This window comes from Acanthochromis polyacanthus, chromosome 23 (genome assembly GCF_021347895.1).
Source record: "Acanthochromis polyacanthus isolate Apoly-LR-REF ecotype Palm Island chromosome 23, KAUST_Apoly_ChrSc, whole genome shotgun sequence".
NCBI classification, from domain to species: Eukaryota; Metazoa; Chordata; class Actinopteri; family Pomacentridae; genus Acanthochromis; species Acanthochromis polyacanthus.
The window spans coordinates 9008866-9026296 of NC_067135.1; the positions used below are offsets into that span (position 1 = coordinate 9008866).

At 39.6% G+C, this 17431-nt stretch overlaps 3 protein-coding genes and 1 non-coding gene across 5 annotated transcripts in view; 3 read left to right on the forward strand and 1 right to left on the reverse strand.

Annotated features, from left to right (window-relative positions):
* Positions 1-17431, reverse strand: part of LOC110962536 (pyruvate carboxylase, mitochondrial) — a 627844-nt gene that overhangs the window by 400694 nt on the left and 209719 nt on the right.
* Positions 7-10255, forward strand: haus6 (HAUS augmin-like complex, subunit 6). Its single transcript, XM_022210583.2, has 16 exons — positions 7-902; positions 1928-2023; positions 2122-2200; positions 2616-2748; positions 2921-3065; positions 3998-4060; positions 4162-4219; positions 4445-4618; positions 4895-5091; positions 5212-5341; positions 6364-6466; positions 6550-6610; positions 7986-8124; positions 8235-8339; positions 8544-8679; positions 9413-10255. Exons 1-16 carry the CDS (start codon positions 766-768, stop codon positions 10090-10092), a joined length of 2436 nt encoding a protein of 811 aa, XP_022066275.2. The 5' UTR covers positions 7-765; the 3' UTR covers positions 10093-10255.
* Positions 6690-6820, forward strand: LOC127532516 (small Cajal body-specific RNA 8). The gene has a single exon (XR_007939933.1). It is a non-coding gene; the product is annotated as a small Cajal body-specific RNA 8 (non-coding RNA).
* The window catches only part of dennd4c (DENN/MADD domain containing 4C), a 39698-nt gene continuing 34435 nt past the window's right edge, over positions 12169-17431 (forward strand). For both annotated transcript variants that reach the window (XM_022210589.2, XM_022210592.2), the window contains exon 1: positions 12169-12543. The gene's annotated coding sequence lies outside the window, so the exon portion shown is untranslated. The remainder of the gene's footprint in view (positions 12544-17431) is intronic.

The following is a 17431-nucleotide window of genomic DNA, read 5'->3' on the forward strand; positions in this document are numbered from 1 at the left end:
GTGAAACCTGAAGAAGACTCTGATTTAAAGTTTCAACCTCTCTGTAGCGGCTGGGATTTAACAGACTGATGCAAAATATGCAACCGGTTTTGAGGTTTTTAGGACGTGAGTTCAGTCTGAGGCTGCATGTTCAACGTCGCTACGCCTAAGATTTAAAACTGCTTTATTTCTTGCTGGCTTTAGTCTGAAAATAATAGAAAATTAACTGAGAAACAAACATTTAAATCAGTAATTTGTGATTTATTTGCATGTATTTTGTAGCATAACTCCACCTTCTCATCATTGATTGCTTTGATTTAATCCAGTTTAGTTTTATTCTAAGAATGTGTTTTGCATTTTTGATGCCAAACGTAATGTTATTTCATTTTTTTCAAGATAGCAGCTGTTCTGTCTTTAAAAGCTGCAGATTTCTGCAGCGCTTCTGTCAGAAGCCTAAAGATGTATTTAAAACCTCTGTGTGTAACGTAGCAATTTCTGTCGTCAACCGGATGCAGTTGTTAACAACTTCCGGGTTTTATTGGAAAAAATTGGCGGTTTGTGTTTTACGGTTCCCGACTCTAAAGTTTAAGAAATTTATATCAGCCATTGTGAAACTACACGTATCTACAACCTGGTTGGATCTTACAACGCTGCTTTTCGGCGGTCTTATGCTGTTTTTATCCCGTTGTGTTATATGTAAGTTGACGAAAACAGAACAATCTAGGAAGCTCGCGGGAAGTTAGCTAGCAGGGAGGCTAGCTGGCTAACTGTTTTCATCTCGGAATAATGGCGACAGTGCTGCAGAAGAAGAATGGACAGTATCTGTGGTTTGCTCTTATGGGGCTGGGCTTTCAGCCGGACATGACAACGTCGTCCTTCGCCGGCAAAGCCAACGTTACCTTGAAACACATCAACATAGGGCCGTAAGTGGACAGAGTTGACATGTTCTTACATTGCAGTATTGGCAAACTGTGCTGTTTGACAGACTGTTTGTCTCTTCACATTAGCTGCTTTCACTTTAATTTACAGTACTCGTTTTGTCTTGGACTCTTTATTTAACTACTACATTCACAGAACTACTCCTGTACTGAATTATCATACACTAGAGAAAAGAAACCAAAGGAGAGTCTGTAATCTTCAGTCCACTTATCCAGATCATGGTAATATTGGATTTTCAGTAGAAAAGCAGTCCTCTTAGGTTTTTTTTTTGAAGATATTTCACCTCTCACCTAAGAGGCTTTTTCAGTTCGTGGATGGGAGTTAAAATCTTGAAGAACCTAGAAAAGAAATCCAGTTTCTGTTTTTAACTGAAGCTCCTAGATTCAACTGAAATAAAATCCCCTCCAAAAAGAAGATAAGCTAGAACTTTATTCATCCTGAGGAAAATTTTGTGCCAGATATTGCTCAGAAAAATTACAATAATGTGAGAATAAATCCAGTGCTTAATTGCAATAAGATATAAGCACAGTACAGTACTAAAAGTAAATATAAGTAAGCTAAGGTGAAAATAGGATTGAATAGTAAGAAATCATAGCAGCAATGTAGGGAGTATGATTCTCACCTGATTCTCACCTGTTGCCATGAGCTGCATTGCCACATCATTGTTTACGTTTTTGCTTCCTATGATCTGCAATCTGTGTGATGTGTGACCTGCAAAATGTTTCCTAACAAGCATCATGGCACATGGAAGGCTTGCAGGTCAATCATATCAGAGCTTCTGTTGACACAAGATGACCCATATGGACTTTTCTTAGATACATGTATCATCAGTACATTTTCACCCTTCTAAATGATTACCATCACTATTTTTTAACCTCTGTAATTATATATTTAGGATGCATATTAAAAATATGTGAAGACCGAGTAGAAACAGTTTACACTTCATTATATATTCCAACACTTGTTGCTTTAAGTTTTAGTGGAATAAATCGTTCTTTATTTCCAACAGGAATATGTTTGACAAACCAAACAAAGATGCCTTCTACATCGTGACCCATTTCTTGCTGGAGAAACTCAACCCGACTCGATTTCACGAGGCATACAGGTAAAGTTAGACACCTGTTATTTCTGTATAAGTAAGTTTGCGAAGTACTGTTGTGATGAGTATCAGTGGTTAATCTTTTGATACCTGTTTTGGGGTAGACACTGCTGGCCTGTTTTGAACCACAAAGCAGATGCTGAGTTCCGCAAAATTACCTGTGCTTGGCTTCGAGAAATAATGGTAAGAACCTCAGTGTGGTAATATGTTCTCCCTTTGGTGTGGATTTTGATTGAAATGTTATTGGGGGACACATTAGGCTGGGATCTCCACTCAGGGAATTTTGAACATCAAGCCTTTAATTTTCTGCACTCTGGTGAAATTTTATACGCAAATTTATGCCTTTTCTGCATCCGTTTTTGATGGAAATGTTTTGATTTATGATTAGGAAAACACAAAGTGTACTCTCTTCTCCTTGTCACTTGCATAAACGGAAGTGTCGTAAATACGTGTCAGTGTATAACGATAACTTCAGGCCAGAGTTTCAGTGAGTTGCATGTCATCTATCTCTTCACACGTTGCCTGTGCCTGATACTTGTTTACTACCCAACGCAAAAATATGCATACTATGCTACTGCTGATAATTCACTGCTTCTAGGATGAAACTGCGAACGCTGGATCTAAAGTGGTGGCATCATTGTTTCTCTCACCTGGAGGCCCCAAGTTTACCAGCTTGATGCTTCATTTGACCAATCATGTCATGCTGCAGGAAATGAAGACATTCACCACAGGTACATTTTATTTCAGTACTGATAACCAGTGTTCATGATCTGACTACAATCTGGGAGTGTAGAGTGACACAACACCGGACCTGTTTTCTTTGATCCTATTTATTTTAATTTGGTATGCAGCTCTGGCTTGCAGAAAAATCTATTGAATAATTTTGAATCTTGTCATTGTTAGATGACAGTTGGACTCCTGAGGGTGTAGCGACGCCTGCTTCCACCTTGGATATGGCAGTTAAGAGACTCAATCTGATCCGTACGAGGTTTTTGAAAACTGCGGTGGATCAGGATCGTTTTCTTCACGAGTACCAGAGACGAGCCCAGTAAGTCCTTGATCGTCTATTCTGACAGCTGGACGGAGTTCTTACGTTATATTTGCATTAGTTGAGGCAAGCTGTAGATGCTTTTCTCCCAAAGTATCAGTTATGTTTCATAAATGCAAAAAAAATATAATCACTTGTAAATTAAAGATTTTGTGGTCATAACTTCTCATTCTCTCATTTACTGTTTCAACAGTTGTAAAAGTTGCTGCTGAATACAATGGTGTGCATTTTCTATATTTATGTTTTAATCTTCTGCTTATGTTGGGACATAAGAGCTCGAATACACAGTTGTTTATTTTAAATAATACTTTATTGATTAATTCTGTTTTCACACCAATGTGAGAGCATTGATAAGGAACAAACACCTGTATTTAATTTCCAAACCTGTTAGCCATGGCCAGTTATTTTTAGAATGTAGTTTTTGTATTTGTTCTATTTCTGTTACTACTTCTTCTGGTCGTGTTGTATATCTTCTTGAGCAATTTTTTTCAGAGGCATTTCATTTTAATTTTAGGTCAGCATTCTTGGTGTTGCATGTTTTATTCACTGTTTGTTTCAAGCCCCTGTTTTATAAGAACTAATTGGTAAGGGCGTAGTTCACGACGTCAGTTGGTCACTGCTGGGAGGCTTCACAATCAGCACCTCCGTTTTTGCAGCAGACTTTCTGATTTGTCAAAGCAGGACAAGCACAGGTGAAAGAAATGTTGCTAATGATGACTGAGCACCATGAAGTGTTGCAGTAATCCATGATGACGAGATGAACGGTACCAGAACAAGTGGTCACCAAAAAGGAATGCAGTCCTCCTCAATATTCTTAATATGTTTTCCATTTATGGCACAGCAGTTTGTTTTATGGACTTTCACAGGACAGTGGGTTTCAACTGCCTGTGGCGTTTTTAGAAGTTTTGTCTTTTGTTTTTCCTCTTGTGAAGGCTTCTGGTGAAGTCTATGAGGGACATCAGAGCAGATGGTGCCAAGTATGATGAACTACTTAAGTATGTATGACTATTTCTTTTTGCTTTTTCAAAAAAAAAATCTTGACAGTTTCAACATCTGATCTGAGACACATTGAACAAACGGGGCTTTGTATTTTCAGGCGTCACAGCAGTGATTCTGCACAAGAGGGAGATTCTCCAGCGGGGAAGATTAAAAAGGTTTGCAATGCTATGTTTGTGAAATTGTTAAATATTAAAAATGATTTGCACATTTGTATTAATGAGACAAAACAGGGAAAACTCCTCGTGTCTCTAAATGAATTTATACTATTGACAGGTTCTTGTATGACCAGTGTTGTGGCAGCTTATGAAATACTACAATAGAGATGTTTTTTTTTTTAAAGTCCTTTTATGTTTGCTCACAAGAGTACTTTGTTGTCGTAGGTGCGGTTGTTGTGGTCGACCATTGATGGAATGCTGTCGACTATCAAAGAGGAGAAGAATGCAGTGGAAAGTGTTTTGAAGGGGGATGTAGATCAATACATTTTGGACGGGACGGATCGAGTCCTCAGAATTCCTCGTCGTCTGCTGGAGAGAATTGAAAATCTCCCACATCAGGTGAACGTATAGATAATGGGGTGGTTTATTGTGTACATAGACAAAAGATTGTTCATTTGATTTTTGCACCTGTGCTTTCACTTACTTCACTGTTACCAAAAGCTAAATGGCGTTCTTAAATATCAAGTTGGATGCCACAGTTTTAGTGTTTCATATACAAACTGTTCACAATTTAAGCTGAGAAACTGAGTTGCTGAAACTAACTAATGCATAGCAATTTGACTGTCCTTTTGAAAAGTCTGACCAATCGCATTTAATCTGTGTATGTTTTTCCAGTTAAGTTCAGGGAATGTGTATGAAGGCGGCCAGCTGAACCTCCTCTGTGTGATGGAGCTGATGAACTATGCATCACAGCTTCTGAAAGAAGAATGTTTCCAGGTCTCTCATGCCCCCAAACCCCAGGTCAGTCCTCAGCAACTACAGGAGAAATGTCATCAGATGGCCCGAATGCTGCAGGACCTTCACCTCATCAGGTATATATCATTTAGCAATTGCAGCTGGAAGGGAACGTAGTCGGCACCAAATGGTTTTGCTTTCTCTAACTGCAACTACCGAATAAAGAGTTGTTATCCTTGCATTTGTGCTACTCTCAGGCAGAAGATTTCTAAGGAAGAAATTCCTGAAATCAGGAGTGCCATCAGAGAGCTGGAGGCAGAATGGGAGAAGAAGTGGATGGAGACTCTGAAAGAAACCCCCCTAGTCTCTTTTCTGAATGAAGATCCTGTGAGTGATAGCGTAATTATGATTCATATGCGTCTGTGAAGGCATGGGTTATATGAAGCTACAAGTGAACAGTCAGTCTTGCTATCAGTACATAGTGCAGCTACCCATAGACTACATATAACTGGGACGCACTACTTTGTCGTCATCTTGTGCCTGAAGCTTTCCATGTCGCCCATAAATCCGTTACAGTCTATAATTTGAGACGACCTGTGATCTGTGTGCTCTCTGCTGCTCACCCTTGTTTATAATCATGTGAATGCTATGCTACATGTGACACATCGTCCCTGCCGCAGAGGATTGTGGGTCAGAATGGCCAGAAGAGCGTGCAGACTTTCATACTGCAAAATGCCACCAGATGAAGTTGGACATCCTGGTGGTTTGTCCTGTTTTGCATTTGACATCCTACATATGACATTCAAATGCATTTCTAGCATGTTCTATAGTATGGTAGTGTTGACACTGGAGTGTAGCTGCGGTTGCACTTTTCAAAGTGCCAGTAAATAATGACTTTGGTCCACCATTGAAAGCTTCTGCAATTGGCTTGTGACTTTATCAGCTGGTGCATGGAGCAGATGAAGGAGGTGGCCTTTTTCCGATGAGTCACATTTTCTCTTGCAACATGTGGACAGTCGGATGCATGCTTTCCTGTGGAAGAAATGGTGACAGGATGCAGTGGAGGAAGATGGTGAACTAGCAGAGGCAGCGTGAGGTTCTGAGCTGGGAAACCTTGGGTCCTGCATCAATGTGGATGTTAGTTTTACACATATCTAAATATTGTTGCAGGCCACATACACCCCTTTAGTATTTCCCTGATAGCAGTTGCTTCTTTCAGCAGGATAATGCTTCTTACCACAATGCAACAAATGCTCAGGAATGGTTTGAAGAATGTTACAAAGAGTTCAAGATTAGGAGTAATAGATGATTTAAATTTTGTGGCTGAGTGGTGTATTTCATTTGCTTTCTTTGCAGGATTTTTTTCACTTGATGTTGCCTGAGCTGTTTTGTTTCTCTTCTGTTTTTAGGCTCTTGGCTTCCTCTCACCAATGGCTCCACTGTGTTTTGAACCAGCAGCTGAAGCTAGTTACAGAAGTAGCATCTTCTCCCAGTATCCGGCTAAACTTCTCGGTGAGCAGCATCAGATTCTAATACAGTCCACGTGTGAAGTTAGCTTTTGTTTTGTAACCGAAGTTTGTACTTTTATTTCCCAGAGGAGAAGCCTGCAGAGGGTAAATCACAGGAGGGTGTACATCCTATTTGCTCTGTCAGAAGGTAATCACAGCTGTGAACTGAATGACATTCTGAACATGGGGTAGTGTTTAGTTTTTAGTGTGTGTTGGTTGGGTTCTGATGGGAGGCAGATACCTGGACAGGTCTAAGCAGTAATCTGTCCACCACTAGTCCTCCCTACAGCATCCCTGCTCTCTGATGACCGCGGCGAATTGAGAGAAATCGCCACGGACAGATACGGAGCAGACATTTTTTCTGCATAACAAGTTGGATTGAAATGTAGCATAAATGAGCACAAAGTGTTTTGAGACCAATGAGTAATGCTCTCATGGACTGATAATGAAACGTTTCAATCAGTGGTGTCAAACATGCGACCTGTGGGCCTACATCGGGCCTCCAGAGGGTCTAATCCAGCCCTCAAAGTGTAAAAATTAGAGAAGACATCAACTGAAGTTTTTAAATTTGTAAAACTATAAATTTAAAATAATTTCTAGACCATGACAAGTTGTTTTGATCGTAAAGTAAAATGCTGTATTGCTCATTGTTGTTTTGTCATTTGTGTGTCACTTTTTGTAATTTTTTGTCTGACTTTTGTCGTTTGTCTCATGTTTTTGTTTTTTCCTTTTTGTCTCGCTTGTGTTTTTGTTTTGCTTTATTCAATGTTTTGTGTATTGTTTTTGCCTTTTTTCCCCCTCATTTGTCTCTTTTGTGTTGCTTTGTTTCTAGTTTTGTCATATTTTGCCTCATTTGTCATTTATGTACTTTTCCTTGTTTTTGTCACATTGTAGCTTTTTTTGTCTATTTCTCTTTTTTTGTTGTCGTTTCTCATTTTTGTCATTTTGTCTTGTTGATGTAACATTTTGCCTTGCTTTTGTTTTTTGTCCTTTTTTTTTGTAGGACTGTTGTCGTTTTGATCATAAAGTAAAATAGTGTATTATTCGTTTCCAGTATTTCCAGGTTTTTATGTTGTGATTTTACTGGTCCGGCCCACTTGAGATCAAATTGGACTGAATGTGGCCCCTGAGCTAAAATGAGTTTGACACCCCTGGTTTAAATCTTGTGAAAACCTGGAACATGTGCAGTAGACTTGGAGTGTCACTGAATATAAATCTAATTTTAAAATACCCAAGTGAAGTACAAATTTATTATTGTATGTCAAAAGAAATGATGCAGCTTCATTCAAATTTTATATGGTAGAATCCTCAGTTTACTAATGTTCTTGAGACTTTCAAGTGATTTCATCTATTAATTTGATTTGAAGACATGCAGGGCCACATGACAGCTATGCTTTAGGATTAGCAGTGGGCTAAGGCCCCAAAACAAGCTAGTAGCTATGGTAACAGTACTGTGTTGGTTTCACTCTACGTGTGTACAGAATATATTTCAAATGACCAAACTTTCTATCTCTTTGAAATAGTTCCTTCCTTGCAACAGCTGAGAGGCCTGAAAGTCCTGCTGCAACCATGGAAGCACTGCGAGCAAACACATCTCTCGACTGGCTTTTCGACACGCCTCCATCCCCTCCTGGTCGGGCTCCACCTGTACAGCCACCACAGGTCAGTGTTCTGTTTCAGCTTACTTTTGTTTTGTGTTAAATTCTTACTTTTTTTGGAGTAACTCCACCTGTTGAACTAGTGTATCTGACAAATCTGTTCTTGTTTATTAGGCCAGTGTGAAAAAGAGCAGCCATGTTCATGAGAAACATGGCTGCTCTGCTGTAAGGACCACGGCTCAAATGATCGACCTGGAATGTGACAACCTTGCTGATCAGGTATTGTAAATGCTGTGGTAGAATAGAAATACTTTATTAATCCCTGAGGGGAAATATGGTTGCTATAGCAGAGTAGAATTCCCACCACGATTAATGCAGTTAAAATTTATTTTTATTTCTTACGTTAATATGCTACCGTAAGGAAAAGAGGTTAGTCTAATGTAACTGACTCATTCCTGTCTAATGTGTGTGTGTTTGAATTAGTTTGCAGATGCTATAGCTACAACCAGTCTGTCAGAGGGCAGCATTAAAGGCTTGGAGTTGGAGGGCCTTCTGAGCACTCTTCAAAGAGATCCCTTCTCTACTAGAAAGCAGCTGCCACGTACTCCTGAGAGCCTCAGTAAGCCGTTTTCCTCTAGTGTTCATGTCTTTTAAATCTGAATTCTGTGTCAACGATAAGGAAAAAAAATACCATTTATAGAAAATGTTAAGATAAATGTTTAAACTGGAGTTCGTACAGATTATGAAAAAGTAGTTTTCCACTCTATTGCCTCTCTTCTGTGGTCTAAAATAGAATTTTCTTGAACATTCATAACGAGTGTTTTTCAAGGCATTGAGCACAGTGTATATCACTTTGTAGGCTGTGTCTGAATAATTGACTTGTGCAGCGATTTTTATTTTTTATCAGAGAAGTAAATAGACTATCTTCTCTTTGTTAGGAAACTATAGCTTTATGCCTGTTTGGTATTCTTTCAATAGACTCAGAATAAACAAGACTAAACCGATCCTAGAAAATGAACTTTTGTCTGCTTTTTTTTTTTCCCCTCCTAAAAGACAGATATTGGGAACAATACTTTTCCAGTATGTTAAGGGAAAATAGCAGGTTTAGGTAACAATGGTTCTCTGGGCAGAGATATTGTTGACATACATAATTAGAATGTAACATTCATGTTAACTGTTGGATTTTAAAACCATTTCTTTACCTGAACAGGTAGCGGTTTGTACTTGGAAATCAAACGCTTGAGGAAAAGAATCAAGTTTATAGATGTAAAAATTGTGAAGGAAGCCTCTTATAATGGTGTTGTACTGCGTTATGTTGGGAAATTGACATGGTTCTTCCCTCTTTGCTTCAGTTCTGGATGTGAAAAGCTCCTGGAGAAAGGCTGTGGAGGAAGACAACGCTAAGAAAATCCAGCAGTCAGCTGAATTAGACGGCAGCATAATGAGGCACCTCAGTCCCTTCCGTGAACCCTGCAGTGTGCTGCTGAGCCCCGACTCCACCTCGCAGAACGTCTCGTGTGCGGTCACCCCTGCTGTTATGCTCCACAGTGGCCCCCATGCTGACAGACGGGAGGCTTTACTGAAGTCTAGTTTTTCGTGGGACACTTTCAACACGGAGGCCCTCGACAGTCCGAGCGGCACCGGCAGCAGCACGGTCCAGTTCACCCTCGAACACGAAACTCTCCCTGAAATGCCTAGTTGCGACAGCCTGCTGAGCCTTGACGATGAAACTGTAGATGTGACGAGTGAAGATGAGGAAGTGCTGATCCAATCACTGAAAATTGAATCGGCTCAGTCACCCTTAACCCCACATCATCGTCAGGCCTCACTGGAAAAGACACCCGAGTGTCTTCTGTCTGATTACAAGGCGTCGGACAGAGACTGGCTGATGGAACCTGCGACAACTCAACCCACAGACAAGGTCTTCTCACTGGATCTAGATGCTCTGGAGACGCACTCGCCTCCAAAGAAGCAGGAATACAGCCTCCCCAAACTTATCACCTTCTCCCCAATAGATGACATGAAGTGTTAGCGATTCTTACCAACTATTCTGCTGCCTCTTAAATTGTCTGTGATTTTTATTAATACTTGTGTTCCACTGTAAAGTAACTTACATTTCATGCACTCGTAGTTTCTGTTTTATTGATTGAAATTAATAGACTAAACATTAACTGCTTGAATAAAATTAAAATGAACTTTTGGTTTACTCGTGTAAATACTTAAGACTAACAAACTGTCATTCAGCTGATAGTTAAACCCTCCAGTTGTCTTCATTTACGGCCACCAAAAAAAGTTGTTCCCTTGTCTGAAAAAAAATCCAAAAACTCAGCAAAAAATTCCCCAAATTGATAAGTTTGCAAGATCTTCAGGAAGAAATTGCAAAAATTCCTTATGTTTTGTTTGTTCAAAAAAAAATTCCCAAATTTGGCAATAAAAAAATGTTTTTAAAAAATGAAGAAAAATCTTCAAAAAAAATCCTAAAAATATCTAAAATGATTCCATATATATCAGTAAAAGTTCTAATATTTTCTTCAAGAACAGTCAGGAAAAAAATAAACCAATATCCAGTGAATTTTGCTGGATTTCGGTTTATTTTTTTCTGAATGATCTTAGAAATTTTTTCAAGCATTTGACTATTTTTGCACCAAAAAATGTTGAAAATGTACAAGTTTACACTGTGATAATTCCCCCCCCACATTTTCAAACTTTAAACCAGGTCAATTTGATCTGGGGGACGACAGGAGGGTTAAATTGTTTTACTTTATGCTGTCAGCATGATTTCTAACCGCAGTGACTTTACAAGATTTAGGGCACTAGACGCAACCCAGTGTTTTCAAATCCAACTTGCATCTTATGAACTCATTGTTAGAATATCTCAAAATGTCACCTGTTTGTTTTATGCTGGTGTAACTTCTAGTAGTTTAAGATGGGGGGCGTCAGAAACCACAAAACCGTGGAGCAAAATTAAAATGAGGCAATGCTGGGGGAAATCACAACATTTCACCTTCACAGTAAGCAGCGAAGTTCATCATTTGAGAGGCTGCAAATTGGAGTTTTTGTTTCATGAAATGACATTTAATGACCAAAGAGCTACACTAAGTGCCATTTTGCAGAAGTACAAGGAAACAAACAGCACTTTTCTGGCTCCAATTCCTACTGGAATACAGACCTTCCACATTATTTTGAATTGTTTATTCTCATTTTTTTGCCCTTGATTTAAACTCTGAGGACATTTAAGGATGGTGGCCTTAATTTTTTTTTTACAATGTAGCCAAGTAAGAAAATTCAAAATGTAGGCACACAAATTGGAAACATTGATAACAAACATAAAAAATAAAATTAGTAAAATAATAAAAACAGTCCTGAATGTGTTCAAGATTAAAAAAGAAGTGAATCAACTGAAACAGGAGCAGCTGGAAGGATCTACAGTAATGAAAGTAATAGTCAATTACTGCAGTTTAGATAAACAGCTTTATTTTGAAAACCAGCCTCTTCATCAGTACTAATTAATACCAAGCTATTTTTTTATGTCTCTGTTTTAATCTGTTAATCTGCATATAAAGAGAGGAAATGGTATCTTTATGTTTGATAACAAATGACAATACTTGTGACAAACAACTAAACAAACAAAAGAATAAACAAATAACAGCTTTATTGTGAAAACCAACTTCATCATCTGTAACAATTAGACAAAACCAAGCTATTGTTTTTGTGTGTTTCTGTTTTAATCTGCTGATGCGCAGACAAAGAGAAAACTTAGTCTTTACGTTTGATAATAAAGGACAAAAAACTTGACAAATTATATTGTTATTTTTGAAAATAAAAGATAGAAAAGTCCTGATTAAACAAACAGCTTTATTGTGAAAACCAACCACGTCATCAGTAGTAACAGTTAATACCAAGGCAAGCTTATAGCTTTTGTGTGTTTTTGTTTTAATTTGTTAATGTGCATATAAAGAGAGAAAACTATATCTTTATGTTTGATGTAAGAGAAAAAAATATAACTTCATTATGAAAACAACACTTTTGCTTGCCCTTTATGCCTTTATATAGTCTATGGCCTGGCGGTGTTTTACTTTGAAAGGACGTCCCGGAACACGCTGGTATGACGTGGTTAACTAATGACACAGCCTCTGTCCGTCCGCTGCAACCGACAAACCATTACAGAATTTTAGCTTTAGCTTTTCCTTTCTGAGAGAGACGTTTACGAAGAACACTCCCCAACAAAACTGTCAGCGTAGACACAAACATGGCGCCTACCAACAACTTTAGATGAAAGTGTGGCAAAGAAGTAACCCGCAAAGTTCCGGAGGAGTATTTCGAAGTGGCTTTCTTCTTCTTCTTTGTTTTTTAATCTTTTCTTGCGCGCCGAGCTGGTTTGTTCCTGTTTTGCACCTTTTTTAACAACACGGAATATATTAAGCGGTGAAAGGGCAAGTTGCATACATGTCAACGTTGTTTCTCGCTGCAGTGTAAACAGCTGGTAAGTGCTCGTATTTCTGTTTTGCTCTTTTTTTGGGACTAAAAACACAATTTGGGTGCAGTGTTGACTTTTAGCTAAGTGTTAGCAAGAAAACGTATTTTCGCGTTGCTGTTCGTGCACTTTTTTGCACCGACTGTTTATCAAACCACGGAAAGACAACCTTTACCGTTCAGAGCCACGTATCACCGCATAGGTTGATCACGGGAGGACATTTCTTTTGTTATACCCGCAGGGAGGTGTGTATTTCCTGCATCAAAGTTGACCTATTTAGGTTTTGGATGCAACAGTTGTGAAACCCTCCTCCTACTGCTGCTGCTCTCCTCCCAGGGCCCACCTTGATAGCAGTCCTGGAGACTTTTCTAACCCTACAGGTGTCTACCTCCACTCCTGCTTGATATCAAACACTTAAATCACACTTTACAGTTTAGATTTGTAGTTTCTTCTTCTTTGGACTTTGTTTTTGACTGTGCAAGAGGCCTCTGCTCTTTTGTGCCTGTGTTAGTCACAAATGCCATTGAATGCAGTCCCAAAGGTGCTCACATATCTATGCCTCAGCATTTGAATGAGTGCCAGCCAGCCGGTCTAACCCCTAAGGGCAGGAGAGTGCTCCATCCTTCAGTTTTTTTTTGGTGATTCACAGCATGCATGTGATGTTCCTGTCATGACAGAAGTGGCACAAGTCCTGGCACAGCAGAGTGGAGCAGAGCACTTCCTCTTGTGTTGTTCACGTTTCCCAATCTCTACCTGAGATGGCTGCGGAATTTGGCTCAAGAGCTGGATAATTGAGGCTCACGAGGTGTGAGAAACACAGAAATCGCTGCCTGGCAGAATCCACTGAGCCTTCACCACGAGGAAGGTAACGCAAAATCTCCTTCTTGACCTTGGCATGGCCTGACAGACACTGCATGAAAAAAAAAGGGGGAGTGGAGTGAACGTTTCCTCCCACTAACCGCTGCAGGCTGGCTGGCAGGTATGAAGTGGGTCATGGCTGCTCTGTGGCTTTGTGTACATTAAACTTGCACTTTGTCACTACTGGTGCTGTCAGGTGACCAAGGAAGGTAGAGTGGAGTGACAACAGTTGTTGAAGGACTCTGCAGTTGCCTTGGCAAAAGTCAAATAGGATTTTGACGAGTGTGAGAAAAGCGAGAGTGAGAGGAGGGTTTTCTCAAAGCGCTACGAATGCTGTTGTTCCCGAAATGACTGCAGCAACTGACATTTCAGCTGCTTTGTTCTTTTAGTTTCCTTTTACATATTCATTTCTCTTTCCAAAGCTGACACTTCACATCCTTTCAGATATCAGATTTCCATGTGAAGTCAGCCCATTTTCAAAACAATTTATACTCTTATACTATCTCTGATTTGCCGGGAATAAAATCATAGCTTAAATATTGATATTTATATCGTTACTTGTGAAATTTTAGAGTAATGTGTTCCCCGTTTACCCACTTCCAGCTTGCATTGGATGACAATACCTGAGTAACTATTAACGGTAATAAAAAACATGCCCCAATTGAACAAAAAAGTCATATTTTGGTCTATATGCTTGTGCTGGTTTTTCCCAGGACTTCCACTTCAGCTGTACCCTCCAGGTCAGTGCGTCGCTTACGTTGTAGATGACTTTTTAACTCCTTGCAGGACTTTTGCTTCAGACGTGGGCAATTTCTGTTTTTTCATACCTTAATTCCTTCTCCCCCTGCCGTCAAACCGTGTATGACCTTTCTATTTGCAAGAAAAAGGTGGCACAAAATGACAGATTTTGTAAATATACTCATTTTGTAGTTTACAGTTAGAAGTGTTACCTGCTTTCACCACAACTTTCTCGCAGTAAATAGTGCACATAGCTTCATTCATGTTCAAACGTATCAGCTAACCAGAATCCAAAATATGTAGTTGTACCTACCCTACAGCTGTCGAGTGGGACGTGGGACAAAAAGTCTGCTTGTTATTTCGACATTTACGAATTCAGCCACAGTGCACAGGTATCTACCTGCTAGTTTTATTAGCCTAAATGAATTATAAATATAGATGTTCATAGAGCAAAATCAGTGTGAGGAATTTCATGCAGATAAGTTTGCCTACTAGTCATAGATGAAACGCAGTGTTGGTCGGAAAACTGTAAAATGCAAACTGCTGTTTGCATTCAACTTTTTGGCCGTGCGTTTGAATGAAATGCAGCCACTTTGAACACTTCTTTTATTTGGTGTCAATTGGAACTGATATTAATGTCAAACCAGTTCAACCTCAGAATCTCCATTGGATTATGTGAATTTAAAGATGTGAAATGGTCATGAAATTTAGTTTTTTAGTAAAGAGTAATTGATATATCATGATATTCTATTGGTGTAGCGCTTTTTCCTTTTGAAAGTGACACTAGAAAATGTATGACCAATTTGGTTGGATAACAGTATATCCATCAACCATTCGACCTGGAGACTACAGCCCTACCAAATATGGAGTCCTTTATCCCCACCGCTGACTGTCATCTTGCTCAGCTACCTCTTCTGCTAGTTGTCTGTATTCCAATGAGGGATGCATATTTTGAACAGTTTCCTTAACTGATAGCTGTCAGCCTTATCAATCAGTACTTGATTGGTCAATAATAGGAAACAAACACAGTAACTATTGTATGGCCTAGTTCTAGACATGACATCTCATCTGGCTCAACCAATACGCTGTTTGCATGAAGCGACAGGACCATACTTCTGCTAGCTAAAAACATGCAAACTCTGGTTGTAGCCATTAAGCATCACAGGAGACTTTACTCACTAAACTCCCACAATGCTCTCTGCTTGCCAACACGGAACTGGCTAAAGTCTGAGTGTACACTCCCTTGGGTCACTTAAACAGAAAGAGTCTCCACCTTGTGGAACAACCAGGTACTACAGCTAATCTACAATACATTTTCTGACATGCGTGACCTTCTCTTCTGGCTAATGAATTTTTAATTAGTTGAATTATTAACAATGATTCATCGATTAATGATAAAGATCCCTTTCCTTGCATTTTGCACTTAAGGGATGCTTCAGCTTCATTATGAGTTTGTAGAGAACTGCCACTTAAAACATGATGGATAGATAGATAGATACTTTATTAATTCCGAGGTAATTTCATGCGTGCTCGGCCTCTCCACTTTTTGAGACGTTTCAACAGCAACACAGTAACTTCTCGGGATGTATTGTCTGACTCAAGGTCGCCTCAGTTGCCCTCATCTTCTTTCTCACCGTTTCCTCCACTGTGAGATTTTGCTTCTGCCACATTTCTACCTTATGACCCATGAGATAACTGCAAATTTTTTGATACCGTATTGCCGGTTCCTGTACTTGAGAGGCCGGTACATACTTGTAGCAGTTCAGTGCGTTTTTTTCAAGCTGCATGTTTGCTTGTCTTCAGACATATTAACTCCAGACAGTCATTTCCAGCCAAAAAGCAACAACAGAGATCTTGTAAACCAGCCAAAACCCCTCTCAGGTAACCTATTTCCCTCCTCTAACCCTTGTACTTTGCTGTGATGTGTTTTTCTGTCGTAGGCCTGGGTCTGGGTTGGTATAAGCCCAAGTGAGGGTAATGAGTTTGCCCTCTGTCTTTTCTCTTAGAGTGGAAAGAATGCTTTCTGTCCACCAGGCTGTCACGCTTCAGGAGGGAAGCAGTCTTGTGACGTTTCTGCTGAACCCCAGCCTCACCACTTTCAACTAATCTCCCCAAGTTGTTTGAAATTGTTAAAAGTCATATTTCACACAAAACTTATATTTAAAATCTTAGCCAGTGTCCCTGTATTATCCTGTACGTCTGCTGCTGTTGCTGGCTGAGCAGGCGACATCTGCATTTGACAGAGTTCAGTTTAAGTGCGTCACATTGTCTGAAAAACACACCTGCGTCTCAGATCACATGCTCAGACCTTTATACAGTGTAACCACAAACCCACAAGTGATCCAGGAAGAAAAAAAAATCTTTTTTTCTGCTTCGGTCATTAGGATTTGTGCCACCTCGCCCATGATTTGCTTTAGTCACTGCCGTTGGCTTTGATGATATCTTGGCAAAGCTTTTAAGAAGACTCCGCTGCTGTTGGATTAGAAAGCTGAAGAGATAAACCACTAGAGTTTGTCATTTTGTTGAAACCGCTGAAGGCTTAGTTGATGAAGTACACGTTTTGTAATGATGTATAAAGCATTTTTCTGTTGCAATGTAAGATATTTTTTGTTAAAGTTTCACCTTTAAAATATAAAGTCAGTGTTGTAGTTGGGTTACAAAAACCTCGATTATATCCATCAAATTCAAACAGAACAGCCATCGCCCAAAGGATCAAATAAAATAGCCTGTAGCAAAAAATAACAAACACTATCTGTCCTGTCTGTTATCAGTGTGATTTGACAATCTGATGCCTATTCTGAGAAGCTTGTTGACAGCTATCGTTACCCGTAAATGAAATGGGGTTTTATTTACATATTTGTGTAGAAAAAACAGCTGCCAGGCTTGAGCAAACTCGACGGAGAAGCAGAGTTCACTACGGGTCTTTGGCTTTGTTCAGGCTGTGCAGAACGAGGGACATGCTGTTAGCGTACGGATATGATAATGCCAGGCTATCGCACGGGCTTATCTGAGGCCCAGAAGCAGATAGACTGTGAATGCTCCACCTCTCACACACTCTGAATAGCAAATATTGAATAGTTAAATACGTTTCCTGCCTCTATCAGCTGCACTTGAGGATGTTTTTGTCAGAATAAAAGCCAAAGCCTCAGTGTTATGATCTGAACTCGGCTCAGTCAGCCAAAGCTGGGCTGTTGGTCTCATCGCAGCACATTAATTAGCACAGTGACGTATTTACAGACCACACTTTAACAGCCAACTATGCATACTCTTGCTCGCGCCATATGCACTCAATCAGACTGCA